This window comes from Crassostrea angulata, chromosome 9 (genome assembly GCF_025612915.1).
Source record: "Crassostrea angulata isolate pt1a10 chromosome 9, ASM2561291v2, whole genome shotgun sequence".
Classification (NCBI taxonomy): domain Eukaryota; kingdom Metazoa; phylum Mollusca; class Bivalvia; order Ostreida; family Ostreidae; genus Magallana; species Magallana angulata.
The window spans coordinates 36,005,245-36,032,571 of NC_069119.1; the positions used below are offsets into that span (position 1 = coordinate 36,005,245).

At 32.3% G+C, this 27,327-nt stretch overlaps 2 protein-coding genes and 1 long non-coding RNA gene across 4 annotated transcripts; 1 reads left to right on the plus strand and 2 right to left on the minus strand.

The window, feature by feature from the left end:
- Positions 1-13: 13 nt before the first annotated feature.
- LOC128164110 (uncharacterized) lies at positions 14-2,519 on the minus strand. The gene has a single exon (XM_052827856.1). It carries the CDS (start codon positions 2,517-2,519, stop codon positions 1,143-1,145), a length of 1,377 nt encoding a protein of 458 aa, XP_052683816.1. The 3' UTR covers positions 14-1,142.
- Positions 2,520-6,101: 3,582 nt separating this feature from the next.
- LOC128162312 (uncharacterized) lies at positions 6,102-19,944 on the minus strand. The gene is made up of 3 exons (XM_052825463.1): positions 19,156-19,944; positions 17,175-18,902; positions 6,102-8,608 (listed from the first exon to the last, which is right to left on the minus strand). Exons 2-3 carry the CDS (start codon positions 18,869-18,871, stop codon positions 6,913-6,915), a joined length of 3,393 nt encoding a protein of 1,130 aa, XP_052681423.1. The 5' UTR covers positions 18,872-18,902; positions 19,156-19,944; the 3' UTR covers positions 6,102-6,912.
- A 465-nt stretch (positions 19,945-20,409) lies between these two features.
- On the plus strand, positions 20,410-21,992 carry LOC128164123 (uncharacterized). Of its 2 annotated transcripts, none has more exons than XR_008240900.1 (4): positions 20,410-20,478; positions 21,023-21,227; positions 21,391-21,504; positions 21,761-21,992. It is a non-coding gene; the product is annotated as an uncharacterized LOC128164123 (long non-coding RNA). The 2 variants fall into 2 exon arrangements; XR_008240901.1 differs by having other exon boundaries at positions 21,789-21,992.
- The last annotated feature ends 5,335 nt before the right edge of the window (positions 21,993-27,327 follow it).

Sequence of the window (27,327 nt, forward strand, 5' to 3'; positions counted from 1 at the left end):
AAAAGAAACCAAAGTTTAAAGTTTGATCATTAAAAAGTATCCCTCTGTAAGTTTTATCATGAGTATTAAGTCGATCAACTGCGAGTATTAAAAACGAGATGAAGGACGAACCTTCCTCCATAGGTGGCCTGGCTTTTTAGAAATACAGGCATGTACATTGAATTATTGTGATGTTTGCACTGCTACATTTTTTTTGGTCAAAAGATACAATAGTTTAAGCTTATTATTTACTGAATATCCCTCCATAAGTGAATAAGAACATTGAAGAGGAGAATAATTAATTTGATGTTTAAATTGGTACGTTATTAAAGACCAAGTGATCAGAATCACTTGCATGTAATTCTGTGTAAGAGAATATAATGCTATCTACATGTATGATTTGTTATGTTTGAATGTAATTAAGAAAATTACGAATTTGTATAAGAAAACCTTTCTACTAGTGAAAGTATATTTAACATATGTACAATATTTTCCCAAAATTAAAAGACAATTTTATCACCAAATACTTGTATATTTTTTTAAAGTGTCCAATGTAAGCATAAGTTAAGACAATGTAATGACACTGTACTAAACTTGGTTCACATGCTTTTATGGATTGTTGAATTCTGTAATTTTTTAAGCATACCGAGGATCCTGATTGAGGAAATTGTGTTAATAAGTTCAATTCTTTGAAGCAAACATCGGTACTTAAGTCAGAAAATGAATAAATATGAAATAAAAATAAGTCATCGAACAGTCAATTTATTCCTAATGGCTATAAATTAATAAAAACAAAATAAAAAATACTTAATATTTGTTGGGGATAGAAAGTCAATTTATTTTTCTAATACATGTATATAGTAATATAGTTAGTACATTTGGAAATATTCTTTATATAAATCTGTAGAATATCAAAAACGTTCAGTTCTGTATGAACTTTTTAATGACGTTACATAAATTACCACACCCGCATACAGTTTTATGGTTTCATCGTTTTAGGCATAAAACACGGTTATATAGAAATTTTTAACAGCTCCGGTAGTACGAGTTCAAAATTTCTCAGAAGCTTTTCGGTTTCACAGCATTTGATAACGTGGCCAACTTTGTTCATATCCCTGTGGACTGTCCTACTTGCTGTTATTTCTTAATTAACTACATTTTTTCTACAATTTTGTGCAATACGAGAGAATTACCAGCTCAATCGGTCGGTACATGTTGCAATCAGCCAGATATTTCTGTATTCGGTTGTACTGGATTTTTTTCACTATGCCCGTACCGTTCTCGGCCACAAAGAGGTTATCACTTGTATCCACACATAAACTGTATGGACTCGATAAGGCACAGTTGTCAATGAAGCGGAGGAACTGACCGTCCTGATCCAGGATGTGAATACAGTCATTGCTAAAGTCTGCTGTAATGATCCGACTCTGGCTGTCTGCAGCGATACCCAGTGGGCTAAATAATTTCTTATCGGAACAGTGACTACCAGTGTACATAAATCGAAGTTTTCCGGCCTGGTTGACCACTACAACTGCACCGGCTTTATTGTCAGATACACAAATATCTTGGTTCTTGTTCTCAGTGATGTATTTGTTGTATAGATATTCACTAAATGAATAAAGAGGCTGTCCCTTGTCATTATACTGAATACTTTGTTTTTCTGTGAAACCACTGTAACGCACAACTTTTGTTTGTTCATACATGTAATTATCATTGTCCATGACAACAAGAAGGTCCCCAGATGAGGTACAACAGGCATTAAGAGGTCTCCATTCCTGTAGATTGATGTTCGTCCGAAAATATTCAAATTCATATTCACATTCTATGTACGTCACATTGGTCACTGTTCTATTTTTTTTATCGATATAAAAAAGATCCTCGCTACTTTTCCGTACTATATCTGTTGGCCAGTTTCCTGACGTGGTTTCAATTGAACTAAATGTTAGTTCCCTGTGCAGGTTGTAGAGTCTTATCATTTTATCATCAACGCCACACGTCCATATATCGTCATCATCAATACAGGATACACTACGTAGTTTATACTCTCCGTATTGCGTTTTTATTTCGTTAAGGACCCTTGGTACGTCAATGAGCGGTCTATCCGCGGGGAAGGACTGAGCACCTGGAAAATCCATTGTGTAGCCATGTTCTTCTATTTTAACGGATAACTCTGTCAAAGTACCAATATGCTGATAAATTTGTTCTTTCGTGTTCTCATGTGGTGTAAAACTTGGTAAAGTAATTATAAGTGCGGGAGGCAATCTTCTTAATTCAGCATTCCTTGATTTGTAGGCAGAAAGAAGACAGAGATCATTGGAGATAAGTAATTTCCTAATCTTATCAATGCTTTGTTTTATATTAGAAAGTGTTCTCGTGATTTCATTCTCTTGTTTGTTTAGGACAGCCAGGTATTTGGAGTCCATCTCGTCAAGGTCAGATTTTAGTTTCTGAATAGCGAAGTCTATTTCTTTGTGCAAGTCTTCTCCATGTTGGTCAATAACCGGTATCAAATTCTTGAAGTGTTTATTCGAATCAACCATTTGGTAAGAGAAATGAGATGCAATTACATGATATTTGGGATAAATGTATCTCTCCAGTTCATGTAAATCTCTCTCTAAGACACTTTTCTTGCTTTCTATTGTTTCCAAAATGTCAACTAGTTCATGATCTTTGTGTGTTGTAGAGGAAGTACACATCGTGCAGATAGGTATGTTGCATTCTTGACAGTACTGTTCACATATTTTTATGGCGTGTATAAGGCATGAATTTGTTGATCCCCGCAATTCAATTGGCACAACTTTATGTTCTGTGGATTCATCAAAAAGATGCTCTTTAACACAAGATGTACACAGATGTAAATCACAAATGTCACAGTACTTAGGAGGGCTCGGAGCCTCACAGAGATCACACCGTAACACATCCTGGGCCCAATTACCAGTAGTGTCCATGTTTAGACAACTAGAGTTCTAAAATGAATCATTATGATAATGACAAAAATGTTATTTTGTTCAGTCAATATTGTTAGAGTTTATTTTCAATTTATATAACTGCACAAAATCCTTTTTAATGGTGACGCTTTACGTCAAAAATGAAATATTCTCCAATAAAATACACAGTAATAAATTGAAGATAGTATTTCTTCAATTAAATATTAACAACGTTATTTTTGTTTTCTGACAAACCTCTTTCCTGAAAAATGAAACTGCATTTCTCCAGAAAATAACACGATGTTCCTCTTGCCATACTTCCTAGTTCAGTCCGTCACGTAATCTTTAGAACAGGTATAAAATTCACAGCAGTACTTGACACATTCCTGAGCCCTACATCAAATTACTTTTCAATTTATTGGCAAGGCACTGTTTCATATTAAAGATAAATATCATGATCGATATCAAATTTTATGTAATACAATTTGCAACGACTTGGATAACGTCGAAAAGGCCAGAGTTTTGATATTGTTTGATGTTTGATAAGGGAAGTCATATTTTAAAATGTTTACAGTGATCAATTACTTATTAGCTTTAAAACGAGTGCTTAACATGAATTTATTGCACCTAACTGTTAGCTTTTCACTTCGTTCTTTTTCATTTATTTTACCCTGTTCCATCTTTATTAAATACTGGTGGTGTTCTATCCCAATTGGTGAATTTTCCATGTGTCATCAAAAGTGAATGATAGAGAGTATTCTAAAAACATAAAAGACTTTTTATAAAGAGTTATTATAGGGCATGATAATGAATATTAATAATTCATGACACATGATGAAACATAAGTTAGGGGAACCTACATTTTACAATTATAAAAATACTTCATACGAGGGTCCATAAAAAATACGAATTATTTAATTTTGCTGCATATGTTTATTTTTAATTTTTACTTATATGAAAAATATGTAATAGACAGTCACATTGTCTTCCTTTTTTTATTGACCCTGGTATAATAGTGCAAGTTTCAATTCTTTAAAAAAGACTTTTTAAAAAGAATAATCTAATTACAATAGTTAAACGTTAGTAAAAGCTCTTCAAATGGTCGCTAAATTGGGAACACTAAAACTATGTAGGTCGCTGTTGCTATTTCTTATCTGCTTACTTGCAACCTTTATCTGTGAGTTAAAAAAAATAGAATCAGACTTTGAACTTTGAAAGATCACAACATTGGCTGTTTAAGAGATATAAGCATGCACGTTTCAACCAGTCTTTAAATTAAAAAAAAATGTTGTGGAATATTCGATGACATAAAAATTTTGACACTTTCATTTTGTCAAGTTCCAAGTTAATATGATTATCTCATTTAACGATCTCCGATCCTCAGCCATGTTCAATAACGCTAAATTATTAGGATCATTTTTTATTCGTACCATAAACCGGTCTTTTATATAGAAAATTTTAATTAGTGTTCTAAAGTTAGTACAACGAAATGCTTGGCATAATAGATCCTCGGAGATCTACTGCATATACATGTAGATGTAAGATAGGGGATCTAGCCACTAATGCACCAGCTCAACCTTCTTTTTTTATATCTCAACTTGTGTATTTATTAGTAGATCATGTTTTCTGTGATGTCAAATTATTGTAAAACTTTGAAATTCTTTAAAATTTGTGCAAGATAGTTTTACATATTTTATGTGAATATAATCATATGTAAGTAATTAGAATAACTGTTAAGTTCAAGATATTTTCGCAGCTTAATTTTATCCTCAAGAGGTATAGTGCCCTTAATATACGATTTGGCCTCAAATATAGCCTTTTGCAAACATCAGACATTTTCAATATTATACAAAATTTAGTTTAGATAAATTCAAAGAAACGCAAATTACACAATCACCATACTCTAAGAGTCTTAATTTTCTTACAAGACATCATTAAAATATTCAGGTTTTGTTAGGGATATAAAGGAAAGTAGTTAGTATACGATAAAAAATTGGATATTTGACTATTTGAAGCACTGTGAACCAAAGACATCCGATTAAAATTATGTTCTACAGGTATTGTAGTACACGTTCACATTGAATTAGTTTTGGTTGAACGTGGTCTTCGTACTGAAAATTATACAAATATTTCAATTAGTGTCTTTTCTAATACATTCATGCTTATAGCCATATATATTGAAAATGCATCTGTTGAAAATGTTATATGCGTGGCCTAGTGGTAACGCAGAGATCTTTTTGATTTTGTGGTCGCTGGATCGAATCCACTAAAAAGTAATTTTTTCCACTTAAATTGAAATATGAACAGAATAGAGAGGTTAAGTTACATGTATCTTTTCTTCTGTTTTTTTTAAATTATCTTGTTTAGTTCAGTCTGAGATTGAGCACATTCAATATAACCATATCTCATCATTAACACTATACATATACTCGTTTGTTGATATTTTGGTTTCAATTATTGAAGTTTAAGATTATCTAAGTCAAGCTTAAAAACTGTGTAATAATTTATTTAAAATATCTAACAATACTGTAACAGTTTTAAAAGTAAAATACCTGAATCTTAACGTTAGGTTGTTTTGCTAACAATTGATTGGAGAAAATCTATATTAAACATGTTTTTATGATCATAAACTAAAATAATATTATCCCTCTTGCATTAGATATTAATCACAGTCCGTATATTTATCCGTTCATTCATTTTTGTCCGCAGTTGTGTTATTCTGTATTTTTTTAAATTTTTAAAACTTGTTTGCAATGGCATTACAAATAAAATGGCAAAACTTTTCGTTACATTAAAGAACCTGTCGATTTTGCGTTCAAAATTATGATTTTGTTTCAAGACGACTCCAATTAGTTTTGAGAGTAACAATCAAACTTTTTGGTATTTTTTGTGTGTTTTTTTTTATAGTCTTATAGTCTTCAAATACACTTTTAAAATAAATGGTCATAACATCAAGGCTCAAAGTTATGAGATAAGTCTATTAATATGATGCTCTAGTTTTCGATAAATATCTTGAAACCTCAATATATTTTCTTTAAGATACATGTCCTGCTATTTAATTCTCTATGACCTTAGTGACACGTTTTCATTTTTTGGTCAAAAGTCCGAAAAATGTATTTTTGCATCAAGTGGTTTTTACATTAAAAAAATCCTTAGATAAGTCTTCACTTATTCATCAAAGCTTTGGGCAATTTCAAAAAAGGAAATGTGCGTATTTGAAAAGCTTTTATTAAACAAATATATAACAAAAAATTAATTACAAGAGACATCTAAACAGAAGCATCTGTATTTCCTATGTATTAAAAATGGTTCGTGACATGATATGCCAGGTGGATTTCTGTGAATTTGAATTTATCAGGAAAATTAATAAAATCCTTTTGGAATTATCTTCATCACAACAAGGTACGTGATTTGAGTTATAATGAAGATCAGGTTAGCAGGTTATCTGATTTTAAAAAATAACTATTATATAAACAACATCTTCATTATGATTTTTGAAAGTTAGGAATGACTACTGGTTAACTGATTAACATTACATTTTTATCCACTTTTATGCTGATATGTTTAATTGTATTTGCATTTTATCGAGGAACAGTTTGCTCTTATATTATTGAAAGTTGTTGATAGTGCGATGTATGAGTCTAAATAACTAAAAGCAAACTTCGCTAGCACACGGATTTTAAAGTGTTCTGGCAGGCTGTTCTATTGTTTAATGGAATACATATTAGTAGATGGTTCAGAAAACCTGTATACATGTAGGTCACGGTACGTTGAAGAAGATGTTACTTGCTTCTTATATGACAATATCCTGGTCATGATGCTACTGGAATTTTTATTAGGTTTTTGATGATCTTATAATGCATTTAATTTTACGCAAGAAGACGCAAAACGATCCTCCGTGATTTGTTTAAAATCCTCAACACTGGCTACGTGGTAATGTTTTTAAAAATGTAAGGCACTTGTGTAATGATATTATATATTTGTGAAGCTTTCTCTAGAAATATGTTTACACCAGATATTGGATTTTCTTTACTTTTCCCGCGTCGTTTTCAGCCACAAAAAGGTTATCACTTGTATCAACACATAAACCGTACGGACTCTGCAATTTACAGTTATCAATGTAACGAAGAAATTGTCCGTCCTGATCAATAATGTGGATACGATTGTCCCAGTCAGCGATCAAGATGCGACTCTGGCTGTCTGTAGTAATGCCACGTGGATTGAATGGTCGCGTGGTACTAGTGGCATGGCCAATATATGAGAATCGGAATTTTCCAACCTGATTTACCACAACTACTGCATGGGCGTCAATGTCAGATACACATACATCAAGATTCCTGTTCTCACAGACGTATTTAAAAGAGCTTCCAGGTGAATAAAGAGGCTGTCCATTGTCATTGTACTGTATACATTGTTTCTCTTTGGAGCTTAAGTAACGCATAACTCTTGTTTGACTCCAATCGTCGCTTACAGTGACAACCAGGAGGTCACCAGAGGAGGTACTACATATACTGACAGGCCTCCAACCCCGTAGTTTGATTATATTCTTTATCTTTTTATCCTTCACTATGTTTACAGTTCTATCTTTCTGATCGGTATAAACAAGATGTCCGCTCGATGTCACCGCTATGTCTGTTGGTCCGTTTCTTGATTTGGTTTGGACTGATTTCACTAATTCTTCCTGAATGTTGTACAGTCTCATGATTTTGTCATCACCACCACACGTCCATATTTTGTATTCACTCTGAATGGACACACTACGTAGTTGGTATTGTCTATACTCAGTTTTTATTTCTGTCATAATCCTTGGTACATCAATGAACTGTCTGGCCGAGGGAGAGGGCTCGGCAGCGGGCAAATCTATTGTGACGTAATGCTCTTCTGGCTCTTCTGTTTTTACAGAGAGCAAAGACAAAGTACCAAATTGTTCATATAGCAGTTCTTTATTAATCATCTGTGGGGTAAATCTAGGTAAAGAAATTGTAAGTTTAGGAGGCAATCTGCTAAACTCAACATTCCTTGATTTGTAGGCTGCGACTCGGCTGACATCATTGGAGTCCAGTAAAGTCTTCAGATCAGCAATGCTCTGTGTAATTTCCGAAATGGCGCTTGTGGTTTCGTATTCCTGTTTATTTAGGACAGCCAGGTGTTTGGATTTCATTTCATCAAGATAAGATTTCATTTTCTGTATAATGCTGTCTATTTCTCTGTGCAAATCTGCTCCATGTTCGTCAATAGCAGTTGTCAGTTTCTTACAGTTTTCATTTAAATCAGCTTTCTGAACTAGGAGAGTGGCGGCAGTATTTTGATATCTCGGATAAATGTAGTTTTCCAGTTCATGTAAATCTCTCTCCAAGACTTTCTTTCGTCGTTTTAGTGTTTTGGCCATGTCAACAAATTCATGACCTTGATGTTCTTTGGAAGAAGCACACTGTACACAGATAGGAATGTCGCATTGTTCGCAGTTAAGTTCACATATTTTCGAGGAATGTTTAGGGCATACGGTAGAAGATCCACGCATTTTAAACGGCACCACTTTGTGTTCCGTTTCATCTAAGATATGTTGTCCCCCACAGGTTGTACATAAATGTACGTAACACATGTCACAGTAAAGAGGTGGACCCGGCGTTTCGCAGAGATGACATCGTAACACATCTTGGGCACTACAACGGGGGTTCATGGCTAGATACTTAGATTGGATTCAAAGATATTCTGTAAAAGACGAGAAAATTTTTGTCAAGTTTTCTTATCTGTTCAATAGTTTAAAATGCATGTTTTTCTAATGCAAGACAGCGGTTTAATCGATCTGCAGTTTACATAAACGTCTTGTAGCTGCACAAAAACATTTTTGTATTGTTTTTTGAAATACATAGAATCTGAACTTTTAAAAACTGATTTTGAAAATATGTGTTATATACTCTGCTAATCGAACATATAAACAATCATTTGTAAAAATATTTCTTTTTGCATTTATGTCAAAAATAGTAATAAAAAACGAACCTCTACAATCCAACGTGTTGTTCTTCCTAGTCTAGTTCAAATATCATGTGGTATATTGATAAAGATTGATATAATATTTCGAGTAGTATGATTAAATATTGCGCAGTTATATGTTTCACTATGGTGGCGTATATCTGCCTCTTAAATTAACACTAATTTTCTTGATATATGGTTGCGTTTCCAGTTGCATATCAACTTTTTGTGTTTAGCTTTGACATGGGTATATCAATATACAGTGTATTACACCTCTGACTTATGTATTGAATTTTAAAAAGTTCTCTTCAGTTGCAAGACAAATAATATGAAACATGTTTATGCTGACGTGCAAAATAAGCCACACACTTTAGTATTACTTCACTTTAAGATCGAAAGTAGCTGCATAAATGTTTTACCCACCTAAAAAATAAGACAAAGGTTTTGAAGGTTGAGATTATCTTTCAAAGCTGGAAAATTATGCATGGAAAATGAACCAAACCTGACTTGTCACACCAATGGATAACTGGGGACAAAATCATACCCATATAAAATAATTATGATCATCTTGGCAAAAACCAAATAATGCAAATTGAAGTCTTTTACTAGAGCAAAAGGCGTACAATAAAGGCCGGTGCTCATATTAAGCATTAAAAAATCAAATTAATATTCTAGAAGTTCTAACCCAGTAACAATTGTAAATCTATATAAAAAGAGGGTGTACCCTTTATACTTTATGGATGTAAATTCTGAAATCAACCAAAACGTCATGATTATCAATTGTTAAATAAATTTTAACATTCCGTCCGGCTTAAAATACACTCTTTTTTCGACCTTGTTAGTAAATTTTTGAAGATGGGAACAGTCTGTCAAAGTGGTTTCAATGGTAAACGTGGTTTCAATAGTAAACTTTCACCGGTCATGGGTCGATCTTTAGGCTTAATTCAACAAATCAATAGTTTTTAAAGGGATAACAAATTATGTTCTTTAGATATCATGTCATATTAAAATGCCGACTTGCTCATATGTCTAACAAAATTTAAAAAATAAAAATAATAATCGGAACTTCAAAAAAGCCTTGAATATTAAAGAATAATTTTTTTAATATGAATTTACAAGACATTCAAGACCAAAAAACATCAACACTTCAAGTTTCAGCGACTTTTGTGCAGCTGCTCTCGTTGTTATTATTTTGAAATCAAAATGATCTGGTTTTATGTTTTGAATGAATGAAGTACGTCCAATATCTATCAAGTAAGTTTAAACCACAAGTGTGTCTTGTACATGTATGTTCACGATGCTAAGGCTTGTGCGAATTGATTTTTTTATCTGTAGAACGGTTTTCAGATGGCTTCGCATCATGATGGATTTTTTCCATCTGCATACTTCAATTCTAAATACATGTAAATGCATATAATAATAATCATACATTGAAGATGTTTTCTTCGAAAACATGATAAAGAAAACATATGTGCTGAAGGTTAAACTTTAATGTTGCATGAATTGAATTGAATTGAACATATTTTCATGAAGATGTCAAAAGGATAAGACAATTTTTTAAAAGTTAATACAGATTTTCCTCTCCTTGCTACAGAATTATCTGGTATTTTTTATATTTTACCATATAGGCTAATAGCAATTTATATCAATTGAGGTACAAATCAAATGAAACATAAATGAAACACTTGTTTTAAACACTGTGAATGCTGCATTAGGCAAATGGAATTTAAAGCTGACATGAATTCATAAAAGCATTTGGTCGCCATATTAGTTTCGATCGCTCCTCTACTGCCACTTGGGTATATATATCGGTTGAGAAAGTTACGGTCGGTTGCTTTCCGATCGAGGCATTCAGGCTGCACGGACTTATAAATGCATGAACTACACATTGTAGTAAAATGTTTGTAGTAAAGAATAAAGAAAACAACAATCAATGAAATACAAAATATGTTCATTCTGTGAAAGGATTTTCCAGATAACTGTATCATTTTGCACATACAGTGCTGCCTCACAACGCATTCACATCGAACACGTGTGTCTTTCATACAGAGTGAATAACGTCTGCGTCTTTTTAATAAACCCCGGCGGCACTACATCGAACACAGTATATAAATGAAAGTAAATCCAAGAAAATGACAATGTAACATCGTTTCCATCCGTTCCACCGTTTCTAAAATCCATACGATCATTGACATTGCTCGATCTGCCGCAGTGTGTTGTTTGCGCATGTGCGATGTTATAACATACACAGGAAAACGGTCCACAAGTATCGAGGAATTTTATAACTATCTGCGCCTGGATTTCAGCCTGTCTTGTTTCATCGTGTATTGGATATATCTTGCCAGTGCAGTGGTTGTCATTTTATTTTTCTACAAAACGCGTTTCTACACGTCTTTTCGTCCAAGGCAACGTGTTCGGGTGCATGAAATACCTGAATGCGGTGAAGCATGAATAGTGCTCTCAGCTTATATAGGGGGTGTGTAGCGATGAGCAGAACAATAGAATTCGACAACAAATATGGCGGTAGTCGGAGATAAAAGGGAAATAATGCGTATTTATGAATTCATGTCAGCTTTAATAATAATACACAGAATACATGCTAGAGATTAGAAGGTAAAAAAAAACCATAATTAATTATTACACGGTGTCTTTATGACATGTTTATCTTTAGAATTTATCATACACCAAAGAGAGAGGTCATAATATAAAGATACATTTTACAAATGTTTAGGGTACAAAAAACATAATTGATAAGTACATGGTGTCTTTTAGACAGGCTTATCTTTAGAATTAATTAACTAACTAGGAAAGAGGAGTTGGGAAATTTTTTGTGTACATAATGATTCCTTTTACACATGCATTTAATGTCTAAATGAGAACAATTAATATGTTTTTATGTCATATGACGCTGTTTTTAGCTTGTGTCGTCATGAACAATAATTGCCTTGTGTAGTAAAAGTTTGACGTTGCGGGAAAATTCATTTAATAACATTGCAACGTATATTTTATCTGTTTTACCATGGTTTGATTTTTATTATAATTTTAATACTATATGATTATGAATCTATATTTTTAACATATAAGTATCTAAAATGAACAATACATTGTCCTATATAACTAATGAAAAAATATCTTACAGATTGCACGTCAAAAATAATAATAACTAATATGCATGTTCTGTAGACCAAAGAATTCATTTCCGCGTAAAATGCGAGAAGCAACTCTTGCAGATGATTTTTAGACAGTTTTGAACTACAGTACATATACATGTATATGAAATTCACCAATCAAATTGTGCTTGCAATTAATTTTATATCAAGATTTTATACAGAACAGTGGAGTCGCTGAATTAAGTACTCGCGAAAAATAAGGAATTCACACAATATGGGAACTAATTTGCGTACACAGCCATATAAAGAGTACTTGCAAATGTATAATTTTATTTCTTCTATCAGCAATGTCTTATCTTAACTTAAGGATCCATCGCTTTTTGGGAGGGGGGGGGGGGTAGGGGATGGTTACATCTCGATAAACCTTCAAACTTGATTTAGACTCTACACACACTGATCCAAAAAGAAGTGATAAGCTACTTCTTAAGACTTTTAATTGCTGCTGAAAAAACCCCCAGAAAGTGACTGAAATCAATTTTGGCAACTCATTCTGATTTTCCCGTTAATTTTCAAATGTTCAAATGAATTAGTTCTGCAGGTATGACTTTTTTTAACTGTTGTAAAATTCCTAATTTAGATTAAAATAAAGGAAATAAGATATCAGTATGACTTTTCAATATCCAAAACATTTCAGCGATTTAAAGCATTATTCTTACAAAAGTATCTATAGATTTATCTCATTTATGAAGTTATTTTAATTGTGAGCAAAATTCAGAAGTTTTACGTCAAATTTGTGTTAACTGTATTACATCCTTTTTCCTTGTGTTTCAATAGTCCTCAATTACAAACTGTTTAAACATCTCCAAAACCTACCATAAAGATTTTGCATAAGATGGACACCGGACAAAAACGATCAGAAAATTCAATAGTGTGTTCTGCTTATAACGGACTGGGTAACATGTTAACGGACCAATGATATTGTCAGTCACTATAACAGGAGTTTACCAGAAGTTTATCTTGAATACCTATATCTGTGATATCACACTAGCACAGATTGGTACTGTGTACTGTATAGAGGTAAACATTCGCTCTCGTTTTATTTTTGCCCCTTTCGCCCTTGTTGTTAGGGGTTGAATTCAAATCTGAGTGAATTTAAAACAATTTTTTAAATTACTGTGTTAATCAGAGAAAATATCAATCATAAATTATGTCTTGGCTAATTCGATACTGGGAGACACCATTTGCAGATGTAGGATGGCGAAAATAATGCAGTTCGAATATAATCCCGTATAAAGTATGTCGCAAACCTCACAGCAAAGTATACATATTCAGTGGTAGCTTCCATCTTTTTCAAAAGGTACAACTTTTTTTTTTTTATTTATGTTTATTTATCAGATCCGATAGATATTCACCCACACATGCTTTACACATATTTGACAATGTCAAAGTGTATCGAGGAAAGCAAGACTTTACAGAGATGATACCGTAACATCATGGGTCTACGACCAGGGGTCATCTTCAGACACAAGATAATTTTAAAAGCAAGACTAATCATTTTTAGATCGCTTCCATTTTATAATTAAATTCTTGTTGCAGAATTCATTGATTTAAAACAGGTTAAAACCCTGGACAAGAGATGTCATCCAGCAAGTGTATTTACACCAGTTCACTATCTTATCTAAGATTTTCTCATATCATTTAAAGGTCGTTTAAGTTTTATGAAAGAAAAACAATAACAAACCGTGAACCATCTCAAAAATCCATGAAACAAAATACAAATTCCAAACAGAGCAACATATAGAGGTGATATCAGGTGCCTAGGAGGAGTGAGCATCCTCTGCTCTCTGATCACACCCGCCGTATATTCTTTGTTGTAATCGTAATCTTGTTTAAAAGTTATATGTTGACGTAACAGATGAAGCCTTACGATACTTTATGCCTTAAAGCAGGCACAGATAGGAGAAACATATGCACTCTTCAGACCGTAATTTCGGACGATGCAGGATCAGGGGCCATAAAACTAAGACGACATTCCTTAAGGACAGTTTTAAGAATTACTGAGTAAAGTCCCGTCGTTAAGATACTTGTGGGGTGGGGGATGGAGGGGGAAGGATAGGTCCTGTCCTCAAGCATCTGCGAAAGCGTTGGAGACAAATTGAATACCGTGCGTTAGAAAGAAAAAAACCCCATAAGATTCCAATATTCATTTTATCATGCTTTTTATTCGAAAAAAAGTGATGTGATTTCAAAGGCTTTTAAATCTAATCATAAATCCACCATTCTCATATATATTACAATTTATATCATATTTAGAGGGGCATTGTGTAGTAAATTTTAAAAGAAAAATATTTTCGGATTTAATGAAACATTTTATTATTTACATTCGTGTTTCATATAGATATGTTTATATTTTTGACATTTTAAATTATAGTATAAACTCTTCATTAAATTTTCACACAATTATTCAAGTGACACGTCTGAATTTCGCTTCTATTGGATTAACGTGTGCTACACTTATAATGGGGAAAATAGTTCTTGAATAACACTCGCTTGGTGTGACTTTTTGCCTTTTCAGCTCTACTGACGTAGATCAGTGACCTATCTGTCGTGGCTGTAATCCAAAGTAGAAGGAAATAATTAATATACTTTAAAATAATTTATACAAGTTTATTTGAAGAAGCGTCGCATGGAAGTGCTTATAAACCAACAGTCACCAGTTACAAAAGTTTCTTATAGTTACGTATAATAAGTCTAAAATCTGGTGACCGTAATAGAGATATAAACAATCATAATAAAATAACATCTAAATTAACTGTTTACAAAATTATAATAGTTAACGCAAAAGAAAAACATTTCAAATCTATCTATACCGAAATAAAAGGATCAACAATTCACAATAGAGGAAATTCGAACTTGGTACATCGTTATATAAAACTTTAATAAAACCTAAGCGATTATTAAATTATTGAAAGATAAAGGTCTAAATAGCATCAGCACGAGACTGTGACCTTTGTCTAAACGTAATGAAACTTACAATTTACTCGAAACATATTTCCCGTACTTGTTTCCCGAAATAATAACTTTTTGCATATACATATAACTTTTTTTTTATATCAAACGGAGTCTTCATTAAGATTGACACACCAATATCCACCCCTTCCACTCTGGACCCTCCAAAATGAAGGGTCCATCATCAGCATTTTACCACAAGCCTTACTAAAGAGTCGTTTAGATAAAAAAAAAACAAATGGCGCTAAATCAAAATTATGATTTGCCACGCATCAAATGCAATAAACAAAAATATTTTTAACCGAACTTTAATCTACATCTACTAAATTCAAAACTACTTTTACTAAACATGCCTTAACAAAAACTATAAAGAAACGCAACGGGTTTCCGATTAAATAAAAACCCTTAGCTAATGTAAACAATGACTTATTTCATGCATAACAAAGCTCAAATTTAGAAACTTGATTGTAAAGAGTAAAAACTATTTATGCAAACATACATATAATATATAACAGTGAATTATTATAATGTCTTTTGCAATTGAAACTTTTATCAACTACCAGTTAAAAATAAAATAAAGATAGACATACCTGTATTCCAAAGTAGGAGGAAATAATTAATATACTTTAAAATAATTTATACAAGTTTATTCGAAGAAGCGTCGCATGGAAGTGACCGAGGGAGGTCAGATTTCCAGCGACGACCCTACGCCTTTGGATTACAGGTTACTGACCAATCAAAATTTAGTATTAAAATTACGGAAATAACAAATGTGCGAAAATTTACCATTTTAGGAATAAACCTTTCGATGACAAAACAATTGACTTTCAAAGCTAGCCCATCTAATTGCTAAAGCTCAACACAGCTGTACACCGCCGTGGGCTATCCCAAATTTACCCCAAAAAGTAGAAAATACAATAAAATTGCATAATTGATTAAGCCTCTATCAAACCAGGCCAGATATCAAAGACTGATAAGTAAACAATTTACACACAATACAAAAGAACATATATTAAGTGTACATGCCAGAGATTACTCGATTTACACCTTTTTACACTTTGTAGAAAAACTATTTACCAAATAAATATCACCATGTCCAGCAGAATTTTTGTCATTTGTTTAAGATTTGACATTTGAATGAGTCAAAGAAAACTCAAAGATAAATTGGAAAAAGACAGTAAATACCGGTAGTTTAACTACTTAACTAAATTATATCTTTGCACATTTAGTAAAAAATTCTGTTGAAAAAAATAATTAGTTGTATAATATTAATTTCTTAAATATATATTTGTCTTTCCACACATTTATTTAAAAATTAAATTTGTTGTTATGACTACTTTCTTCCCTACTTGAATTACTTTCGACCTCGATAGCTCAAATTAAGAACACATCGAACAAAAGCTTCATTGTCTGTTTTTTTTGGTTATGAATTACAGTATCAAATAATCTTCCATACAAACCTTTAATTTACACAGGTTTATTTTGATTTGCCAAAACATTACATACATGACTACTATTTAAAGTTACGTCAAAGTCGTAATAAAATCATCCCCGCCGCGATCTCAGGGTCAAATTTTAACATGATGCGAAGTAACATGATACCCAGTAATGACCGACTCATATGGACTGAGTTCAAGATCACAGCAGCTATGTAGGGCTACGTAGTTGAACGGAAAGCTAAGCAATAAATTCTAGATGGCTTCCTTAGTTACCACTTAGTAACAAACATGAAATCTATTTATTAAGTGGTGTTTTGTTCATCCTTAAAGTTTTAATGAATTTTAAAATGTATATTTCCGCGTGAAATTAACAAATTATGTCGATGTAATTAGTCTTTAGTTGAATATTTCCAAATTCAAATCTGAGACCTACATGTAGCGTGCTAACCGAGCGGTCCGTTAAATGGACTTCGATATCTACGACCTAGCGGCTAGGCCAGCTGCAACGATCTTGAAGGCAGCCCCGTTGTTTATCTTCCTAGCACATTGGGTGTATCATAAACTTACTGACTCGGATTTCCTCGAGATAAAATTTCACTGGGATTTAAAAAGTTAAATTATGTTGCACAACATATTCTCAAATTTTCAAATCTTAGGCATGCAGTAATACCGTTTCCTTCACAAATAACCAGTTAAAAAGGAATGATACATCCTAAATAACAAGCAGGATTTCCTACATGCAATATTGAATTTTCTTCACTTTACCTGACCTTAACTCAGCAACAAAGAGGTTGTCATTGCTATCGACACATAAACCATAAGGAAAAATCAAATCACAGCTGTCTATGTAGCGGAGGAACTGTCCGTCCTGATCCAGGATGTGGATACGTTTGTTCCAGCAATCTGCTACCAAGATACGGCTTTGACTGTCTGTGGTGATACCGAATGGATCCAATGTTTTCCTGATGAAGGAGTGGGAACTATGGTATTTAAAACGGAGTTTCCCGGCCTGATTGACCACTACTACGGCATTTGCTTTTCGGTCAGACACGCATATATCTAGATTCCTGTTTTCACAAATGTACTTCATGTTGTCAAGCATAGAGTCAAAAAAGAACAAACCATGAGGTGAGTAGAGAGGCCGTCCTTTGTCGTCATACTGAATACTTTGTTTCTCTTTGGAGCCAGAGTAACGCACAACTTTTACTTGTTTATTATCTTCACTGTACATGATAACAAGGAGTTCACCAACACTGGTAGTACATAAACCCCGAGGCTTCCACCCCTCTAGTCTGATCACTGTCTGTATCTCTCTATCCCTCACTATGTTCACAGTACTATCTTTGTGATCAGTATAAACTAGATCCCCATTCCCTGTCACTTCTATGTCCGATGGATAATTCCCGGGCTTGATTCGGATAGACTTCACTTGTTCTCCTTTTGGATTGTATAGTCTGATGATGTTTTCCCAACCACAAGTCCACATCTCTTTATCATACAAACAGCAAACACTGCGCAGAGGATTATTAAGTCCTCCATAAACAGTGGTTATTTCTGTGATAATCTGAGGTATATCAATAAGCGGTCTGTCCGGGGGAGAGGATTGAAGACTTGTATAATCCATTGTGTTGCCATGGTTTTCGGTTTTTATGGATAACGCCGACAGAGAACCAAACTGTTCATAAATCTGTTCTTTGTTGATTTTTTGAGGGGTAAATGTTGGCAGAGAAACGTCGAGGTTAGGAGGCAATCTTCTGAATTCAGCATTCCTTGATTTGTACGCAGACACAAGGCTGTCATTGTTTGAGTCTAATATCTTCTTCAGATTACCAATGCACTCTTTGATTTCAGACATAGTGCATGTGATTTCATCTTCCTGCTTCTTGAGAACAGTGAGATATTTACAGTCTATTTCATCAAGTTCAGATTTCACTTTTCGTATCATGGTTTCTATTTCTCTGTGTAAATCTGCTCCATGTTCGTCAATAGCAGTTATTAACTTCTGAGAATTTTTATTCAGATCAGCTTTCTTATTTGGGATGTTAGCTGCAATCTCTTGATATTTAGGGTAGATGTATTCCTCTAATTCTTGTAAATCTCTCTCCACTATTTTCCTTTGGCTTTCGGGTGTTTTCAACATATCAACAAATATATGCCCTTCATGTTCTTTTGAAGAAGCACACTGCACACAGATAGGAATATCACATTGTTCACAGTGAAGCTCACATATTTTTAAGAAATGTTTTTCACATTTGTTGATAGACCCTTTCTTTTTAAATGACACCACTTTGTGTTCTTTGGATTCATCAGAGATATGTTCTCCAACACAAGCTGTACACAAGTGTATGTCACAAATATCACAGTACATAGGGGGGACAGAGGTCTCACAGAGATCACAGAGTAACAGATCTTGGGCACTACGCCGGGGGTCCATGCTCAGACGTTAGAATTGTTTTATGAGACTTCTAAAAGAAAAAAACCCCAATTTTCTTCTTATTATTGTTTAATATGTTAATAAGGTATCATGATACCATAATACAATTTGTTCAATGATATTCTTTAACATTAAAGAAAGATCCGTAATCTACTGAGATAATTCGAACTTCATCACTTTGTTTGCTAAACAAATAAACAAGCCATTTTTTAACATACCTATGTTATCTCTTTTATATAAAACGTGATTCATAAAAAAATAGAAACTTATGCACATGTACATACCTTTATTAGTTCATTATAGCTACAAAAGCTAGTATTTCTCTGTTTCTTTCTTGTGCGTGATCATCACATGATTATAAAAAAAATTGTTTAAATTTGCGTATTCACTTCCTCCATGAATAGTCTATTAAATAACAGCGCTTGGGGATATCAAATCTCCTTTTGTTGAGGAATGGGTTGTATGAAATTAAATCCATATGAACACTTTTATCAAGTCCCAATCTTAGGGGCGTATGTTCTGACGCTATGTACAATGTATACAGAGCAGACAGAGATAACAGTAGCATCCTATCCGCTCTACACCCTATGATATATATAAAGAATACACAAGGGAAGAATCGAAAGTAGGACACGTTAATATTGAAATATTCCTAATAAACTCGGTAAAAAGCGTTTTTATCCCATTAAACCGCTGTCTGCTGCAGACACTCAATCTCTTCGCCCAAGAAAAGATAACTCTGTAGATCTGCCATCCGAAATTAGATCATTAGATCTGCAGATGTATAGGAATAGACTATTTAGTAATTTTAGAATGAACAATTAATGATGATGAAAAAGTGTTGAAACAGTATTTAATTTAAAATATTTTTTTTCTTCTCTAAAATGTTAATGAAAAACTACGTTGGTGTTGACATATAATTTTTTTTAATTATTTGGAAATTCAATAATTAAAATACTCATAATTCATTTATTGTCTTTGCAACCCATTCCTTCAAAATTAATTGTCGTTGCCTAAGAATTTCAGCATTGTTTTAATTGTCAATATCAAATTACTAGTATATTTACATTTCTACAAAATGATAGGAAATATATATTTGTTTTCAAAAAATTGCATATTAAATTACGCTAATTAAAGTACATGCCAAATATATCGGAACAAATCTTATTATGCTTACAGTACGGTAGTTACTTAAGACGAAAATTTTCCCAGACATTTTACAGTTTACCGCCGAAATTTCTACTATCATTACTGAACATAATAGAGAGAGAAATTACAGAGTTATCTTTTCTTGGGCGAAGAGATTGAATGTCTGCAGCAGATAGCGGTTTTCATGGGATACAAACGCTTTTTACCGAGTTTATGAGGAATATTTCAATATGAACGTGTTTTTGACAATATTTGCAACATTGTGTGTGAGAATTTGTGTTACTTTTGTCAAATAAGTTGTTTTTTAACTTTGTTTACAAATCGTGTCCTACTTTCGATTCTTCCCTTGTGTATTCTCTATATATATCATAGAGTGTAGAGCGGATACGGAATGGACCAACTATATTCAGTTATAGTAAAAACTTTGGATGTTTTCCAGACGTAGCCATACCAAAAAGGTATTAGAAAATCTGAAAATCCGCAGTTCCACAAAATACACATATTTCATTGTCCAGTTATACTACATACATGTATGAATACATTTAGGAAACAGAGTTTGTTATCATATATATATATATATAGATAGATAGATAGATAGATAGATAGATAGATAGATATATATATATATATATATATATATATATATATATATATATATATATATATATATATATATTTATAAAACATGTTTATATGTAAACTGTAATGCAAAAGATAGATATGAAGATATAATGTCATATCTAGCATGCAGGTAATCCAACTACAATGAATATGCACATGAATATTGTATGTGATCTGACTGAACATTCATTTTACATACTAATGCATAATAATGCACGTACATGTGGTTATAGTCATCATGTATTTCAGTTTAAATTATGTATGTTATTGTGCATTACAAAATATTTTATTGAAAATTCACAAGCAGAAAAATGCAATACTACAGGAACATCAAGTGAAAAGGCAGATCATGTAATATGCTAGTCTGTTATATCTTCATAGACGCAAAATTATGAAACCTGCTCCAGTGGAAGTATCTGCTTTAAACAAAGATGTGGGAGCTGAGGCTGAAGTTGAGGCCGATTCCAATATTCCTGTACCAGACAGCATAACTGTACTTCATGATCACGAGTATGCAACGTCAAGTCCTCAACATAATAAATGTACCAACATGATGTAAAATGTGTTATCACAACCAGATACAAATGTATGTACACATATACGTCAAGTACTTTTACATTTAACAAAAAATTTGATACTCCTTTTAGGGGGGTTTTATGCTTCCAAGCAAAGTGTTTCTATATGTTTGTATATTTATAAACATGTATACTAGGGACTATATATATAGTAAACGGTAATTATTCTTTCAGCATCCCTTAAACACATGGAAGAGGAATTAGTAAAGTTGCAGCAAGAAATTAAAATGCTCAAGCTAAACAAATCCGTACATGACAATTAAGGACATAATTAAATACCCTGAAAAGGTATGATGCAATGAAAACTATAGATTTTTGCATAATAAACATTTTCTTATTGGCTTGCATATTTGAAAACATTATTCAACAGTTTTTTAATAAAATAAATGTGATTGTTGTTGTTGGTTTCTGAAAAGATATGTTACAATGAAAACTATAGATTTTGCAGTATAAAAATTTCCTTATTGGCTTGCATATTTGAAAACATTATTCAACAGTATTTTAATAAAACAAATTTGATTGTTGTTGGTTTCTTTTTGTACAGATGCTGCTGTATGCATCATTTTTTGCAGATACTTTTCGCATTTTGGAGAACCTCGTGGAGAGAATGGGCCCGTTCAATTATTATGGTGGTTGGATTGTGGTGAACTTCAGTGTCAGTTTTTGTTTATAATTTGAATCAATTTTTTAATAAAAACAGTAGTTCATAATGGTGAAAATTGCTGGTTTAATTTTAAAAGGTTACATTTCTTGTACTATAACTCAAAGGTCTTTGTGTCAACAATGCATAAATGTATATATATATATATATATATATATATATATATATATATATATATATATATATATATATATATATATATATATATATATTGTTTTTAAAACGTTGCACTTCCACCGTTGCCATTCTGATATTTTAAACTAGATTTTGACCGTGCGTGCACGGGTTGACATAACATATTGGAAACATAAAATAAAGAGCCTCCCGTGGTTAAGCGTGAATGTAATGCGCATGCGCAAGATTGTAAAATCCATAAAAATTCAGATGATTTCCGGAATTTTTTGAGGAATTTTCGTTGATTATTAATTAGCGAAGCTTGATTTAGAAAAAATAAAAACAAATTGGTAATCTTCAAGTACCAATGATGTTTAGAATATATAAAACAAAATACAGTACTCTTCCTATCGGTATTAAAGCCAAAAAATTCGAGTCTATTATTTTAATATAGTAGCATAGATATTATAGGTATTTCTTTGGGAGGGGATTTATCTGTTACCAGTTGAATGAAATATCTGCTATATCAACACCTTAATGAGAAAAATATTCCCCAAATTCGCCCCCTATTCCAGATCTATTTAAGACAATAGAATGATTTTGAAGGGGGCAAAAAATATTTTATTTTAAACGATTACGTCTCCAATTCCACATTCATTTAGGACAATAACATTTCTTTTTTTATGAGGTTGATATGAGTGGTCAACACTCTCTATTACAAACAGGAACCATATATTAAACCGTTACCCTTGGATCAGTTTTAATTACGACACAGTATCGCTAAATACCTGGCTGTTTATCGGATCCGACCACTTCTGTAGGAGCGCCCAAGGTCGGCCAATGACATGTTTATTTTTAGGGCACATTAATGGTGTATTGTATGGCCTCAAACCCCCATTTGGCCTATATTTGCTTTGTTTTACACTAATGGTGTATCGTGTCTTTAGACTTATTTCAGGAAATCACGCGAGCTTTCCTTATCGGAATGTCAATGTTTTATATACTTCTAACTCAAAGGTGCTGTCTACATTGTATTCTTTTTACAAGGTTGTATTTTTTTTAGGTGGCCTGCTGGAAGCATGATTGATTTTAATTTATTGCTACTAATAACAATAATACTTTAACTCGAGTAAAGCACCGCTTTATTTATCGCTCAGTAGTAGTCAATGTTACTTACTAGTATCTATAATGTATGAATGGTATATTTCACCAGACATATTATTTGATTATTTAGAATGACTCAGCAAAATATTCATTCACATAGATTAATCCTTATATGTACATGTAAATTGTAAGAAGTTAAAAAAAACCTACAATACAATTTACGTTGTATAATATTTCTGATCCGTCTTTCCTTTATTTGTATTTGCAAAACATCCATGGCGTAAGTTCATTCAAGGGGAGATGATTTGGAATTATTGAGTTTCTCTTGTGGAAGCCTCCTCAGATAGTGTGGATTCAATTTTTTCCATTTGTTAAATAAATAAATTCTTTTTTATCTTGTCAAAGATAAATCACTAAAGATGGTTCATGTTTTACACAAGTTTTGTAGGGAAATATGAAAATCTATCTCAACCAAGAATATGCTTATTTTTTCCGGATATTTAATATGTTTTCCATAATAAATATCTACATGTAATTTGATCAGTGTTTTGGCTATTGTTTGTCAGGTGAGCGGTAATACCCCTTGTGTTCATCTTTTATTTCTTTTGTTCTGTTTTAGGGGGGTAATTTTGGGCGTCGGGTTAATTTTATATTATGATGCTTTGATTTTTAAAAAAAAATTATTTCTCAATAGACTGGGTGCAAGATCCCCGACGAAAGAATTTGAGACAAATATAATTTTATCAATTGTTTTAATTATTTAAAAGAAATTAAGTATTCATTTAAATGCGTGAGTTAAAGGCGCCCATTCTAAGTACACCCAATCTTTCTAGACCGTATGACAAGGATTGTATATAACTCAAATCATTTTTTAACTTAAGCTTATTTTAACTCAAGCGCATGTAGTTAGTTGCAAATACATGTATTCATAACAACCATGTGCCAAGATACTATAGATGACGTGGGGGTGTTAATTAAGGAAGCATATGGGTAATTCAGCGTCTTATTTTGACTGTTATATTCAAAATCGTGAAATTAAATAACTATTTTGAATACGATCAAAAACTTAGTATTATCCTTTGAAATAGATGTCAGTGCAATAAAATCGGGTACTACATTACTGCCACATTAGTGCATTATCACGTGACAACTATAAATAGCTTACGTATATTCCTTAACATAAAATGAGATGGAACAACACTACCCCGCGGTTTCCAAAATAAAATAAACATACCAAGCGAAGGCAAAACATCTCAGTTTAATCAAAACTGCTGCTAGAATCCTATGTTTTTCTTAATTCAATAGTTATTTATCCGGTTCTCGTAAAACCTTCCCAACTTTAATAAAGTTTGCACGGAGAACGGCAAGTTGCATCAAAACAACAAACATGGGATTCTAGCAGCTCTTTTCATTGATCAAACTAACGATTCATATAAAATTTCAAGTTCAATATATGCGGGGTAGTGTTGTTCTAGTCGGATTTTTATATCGTAAACAACGACAGAGGAAAGCCTGGCCGAGAAATAAAAGCAGATTTACATACCTTTTAGCGAATGATTGATAAAACTAACAACTCTCCCAGTATTCTTATGTTCAATTCTCAATAAATCACACCACAATATTTTATTAGAGTTCTTAGATTTGTTATATTTTGAATATGTTTACAATGCTTTCCGATCAATTTCAACTGACATTCAACTTTTACTAAGTCATGACGTCATCAATGTGTAAATCTACGTAATACAAACTAATTTCTGAAAAAAAATTGACCTCAGTATTTTTATTTGCTTTTGGTCTACGTTTCGTTGCTTAGATAAGTGAATATGTACATAATAACTAAGATTTGTGATTTCACAAAATTACATGTATCTCAGAATCCATATGCTTCCTTAACACCCCCGCAGATCGTTCAGGAATGTAAAACTGCTAATAACAATATAGAAAAATACCAAATGTAATAATGGTAGCATCAAGTGATAAATTGACAACTCTGGCCGAAAATGTTAAACCATTGAAACACATTTCCTACATATGTTGTGTATTGTTTTCTTCATCACAATTTCCAATTACATATCCATTACCTTATCCGTATAATAGTGATACTCAGTATCACAAAAATAATTTGTGACGTAATCAGATTTAAACTAAGTAAGTCTGACCTGTTAAACAAATAAATCAGTTTTTTGTGTGTTTATTTTTAGAATACACAATGAATTTATATGCGTAAAAGATGGAGAACAACGGAATCTTCGAAAAATAATTCGCTTAATATTAAAAATATCTATACAATTAAAATAGTTATTAATCAATAGATAGCAACCTATATCTAATATCGGAAATAATTTTGTACAAGCTGTATGTACATGTATACAGTAAAACTCGGTTATAACGAAGTCCTAAGGACCAATGAATTTATTTCGCAGTATCCGTAATTCGTTATAAAACCGTATATCTAATACGTAATAATTATTTTAGCGAATTCGCTATATCTTTGTACATGTATTCTATCGCATGACTACCACTTAAATTATTGTAACATGAAATAAAGTACCCTTGTGGCAACGCACTTTAAAAATATTACGCACTTTGAAAATAAATTTATAAGTGCGTTAAACTTGGAACAAAATCAACGCACTTTGAATTTTTTTTTCAAAGTGCGTTAGATTTCGGACCAAGTTTACCCACTTTGAATTTGTTTTTTCAAAGGGCGTTATGAAGGTGCATCAACAATTTTCAGTATAGAGACACTCAACGCATTTTGAAAAAAAATATGTATAAATCACAAATTCTGGAATTGAAATCCTAAATTGTTGATTCATATAGTATGATGATTTGTTAACACTATTGAAACTAATTTACCGTCTTTAAATCGGGGATAGGGGTGGGGGTGGCGGGTAACCAAAGATACATGTCAATTACCAGACGAGTACATCCTTTAATTGATTACAGGAAGAAGGTCCCCATCCCCTCTCTTTTCCTTCAAAACATATAATTATGATATTCAGCAACTTAGAGTAAATGTATAAAATCGGAAAAAGAAATACGCTTTGTTGTAAATTAAGTACAGTGATATTGAAAAAAAAGAGCTGGTCAAAAAAAAATTCTTTAATGGTATGATATTCATTAAAAAAAATTATATGTACATTGACAAACATTTTATTTTCATAAACTTAAAAATAAGCATTAGGGTGTGGGATTTTTTTTCCTCGCACTGATCATCTAAAAGATCATATTGTTTTTTTACTTATAACTAACGTATCCTTTTTTCACATCATGTTTGTTTATAAGTACATGCAATTGAAGCCAGTTGAAATATTCATACATTATCTCTATTATCAATAAAAAATTAAATCATTTTTGTGTCTGGCACAGTACCAGAAAACTAATAAGTTTGCTACATGCACAAAAAAAGGAAAATGCAGTTGCTAAGCGATGCAGTGTATGTCATATTGGAATAAATCATATCTCCCGAATTGTTCTTTATGTTAATTGTCAAACTAATTAAGCTTATGAAGAAAGAACAAGATTTAATCGAGAAACTTTTTTTAAAGTTAGCTGATAATGCATAGGGTTCTTTCTAAAATATATCCCATTAAGATGCACAATGTTGAAACAATTATTTATAATATCTAAAATTATATATTATTTCGACTAAACTCTGAACATTTTTTTTTTCAAAGTGCGTTAATATCGACGATATCAACGCAATTTTTTTTCAAAGTACGTTGACTTGGTCCAAAAATCAAAGCACTTTTAAAAAAATTTCAAAGTGCGTAATTTGCAAAGTGCGTTGTAACATACCTTCTTTAGAAATTTTAAATATTAGTTAGATGGTAAATTGAAGGATCTCTGTAAAAATAAACTCATTTAAAGAAATTTTTCAATTTATAAAGCTAATTTTTTTAAAACCATGTAAAACTTTTGTTGTAAAAGAAGTAAATTTCGCCTTTGTTCCCCTCTACGCGACTCAAAATCGGTTCGCGGTAACCGTAAATTCGATATAATCGAGTTCGATATAAACGTAGAAGTTTGCAAGAATGTGTTCAGAATTTGGCGGGGGATTCCATAAAACTTTATTCGCTATTTACGTGTTCGTACGTAAGAAGTTTTACTGTACTTATTAATGAAAAAATGTGACGGGAAAATACATATTTTAATACTTCGAGAGGCAAGAGGTAAATTATTTGCCAGATACGATATAAATCGAATATTTTGCCTCTTGGAGTATTCCT

Excerpts from the sequence above, each read along its gene's own strand:
- LOC128164110 (XM_052827856.1), bottom strand. The coding sequence starts at position 2,519 with ATGGTTGATTCGAATAAACACTTCAAGAATTTGATACCGGTTATTGAC.
- LOC128162312 (XM_052825463.1), bottom strand. The coding sequence starts at position 18,871 with ATGGACCCCCGGCGTAGTGCCCAAGATCTGTTACTCTGTGATCTCTGT. Across the intron at positions 8,609-17,174 it reads AAGAAAATTCAATATTGCAT|AATCCAATCTAAGTATCTAG; the intron begins GTAGGAAATCCT and ends AGAATATCTTTG.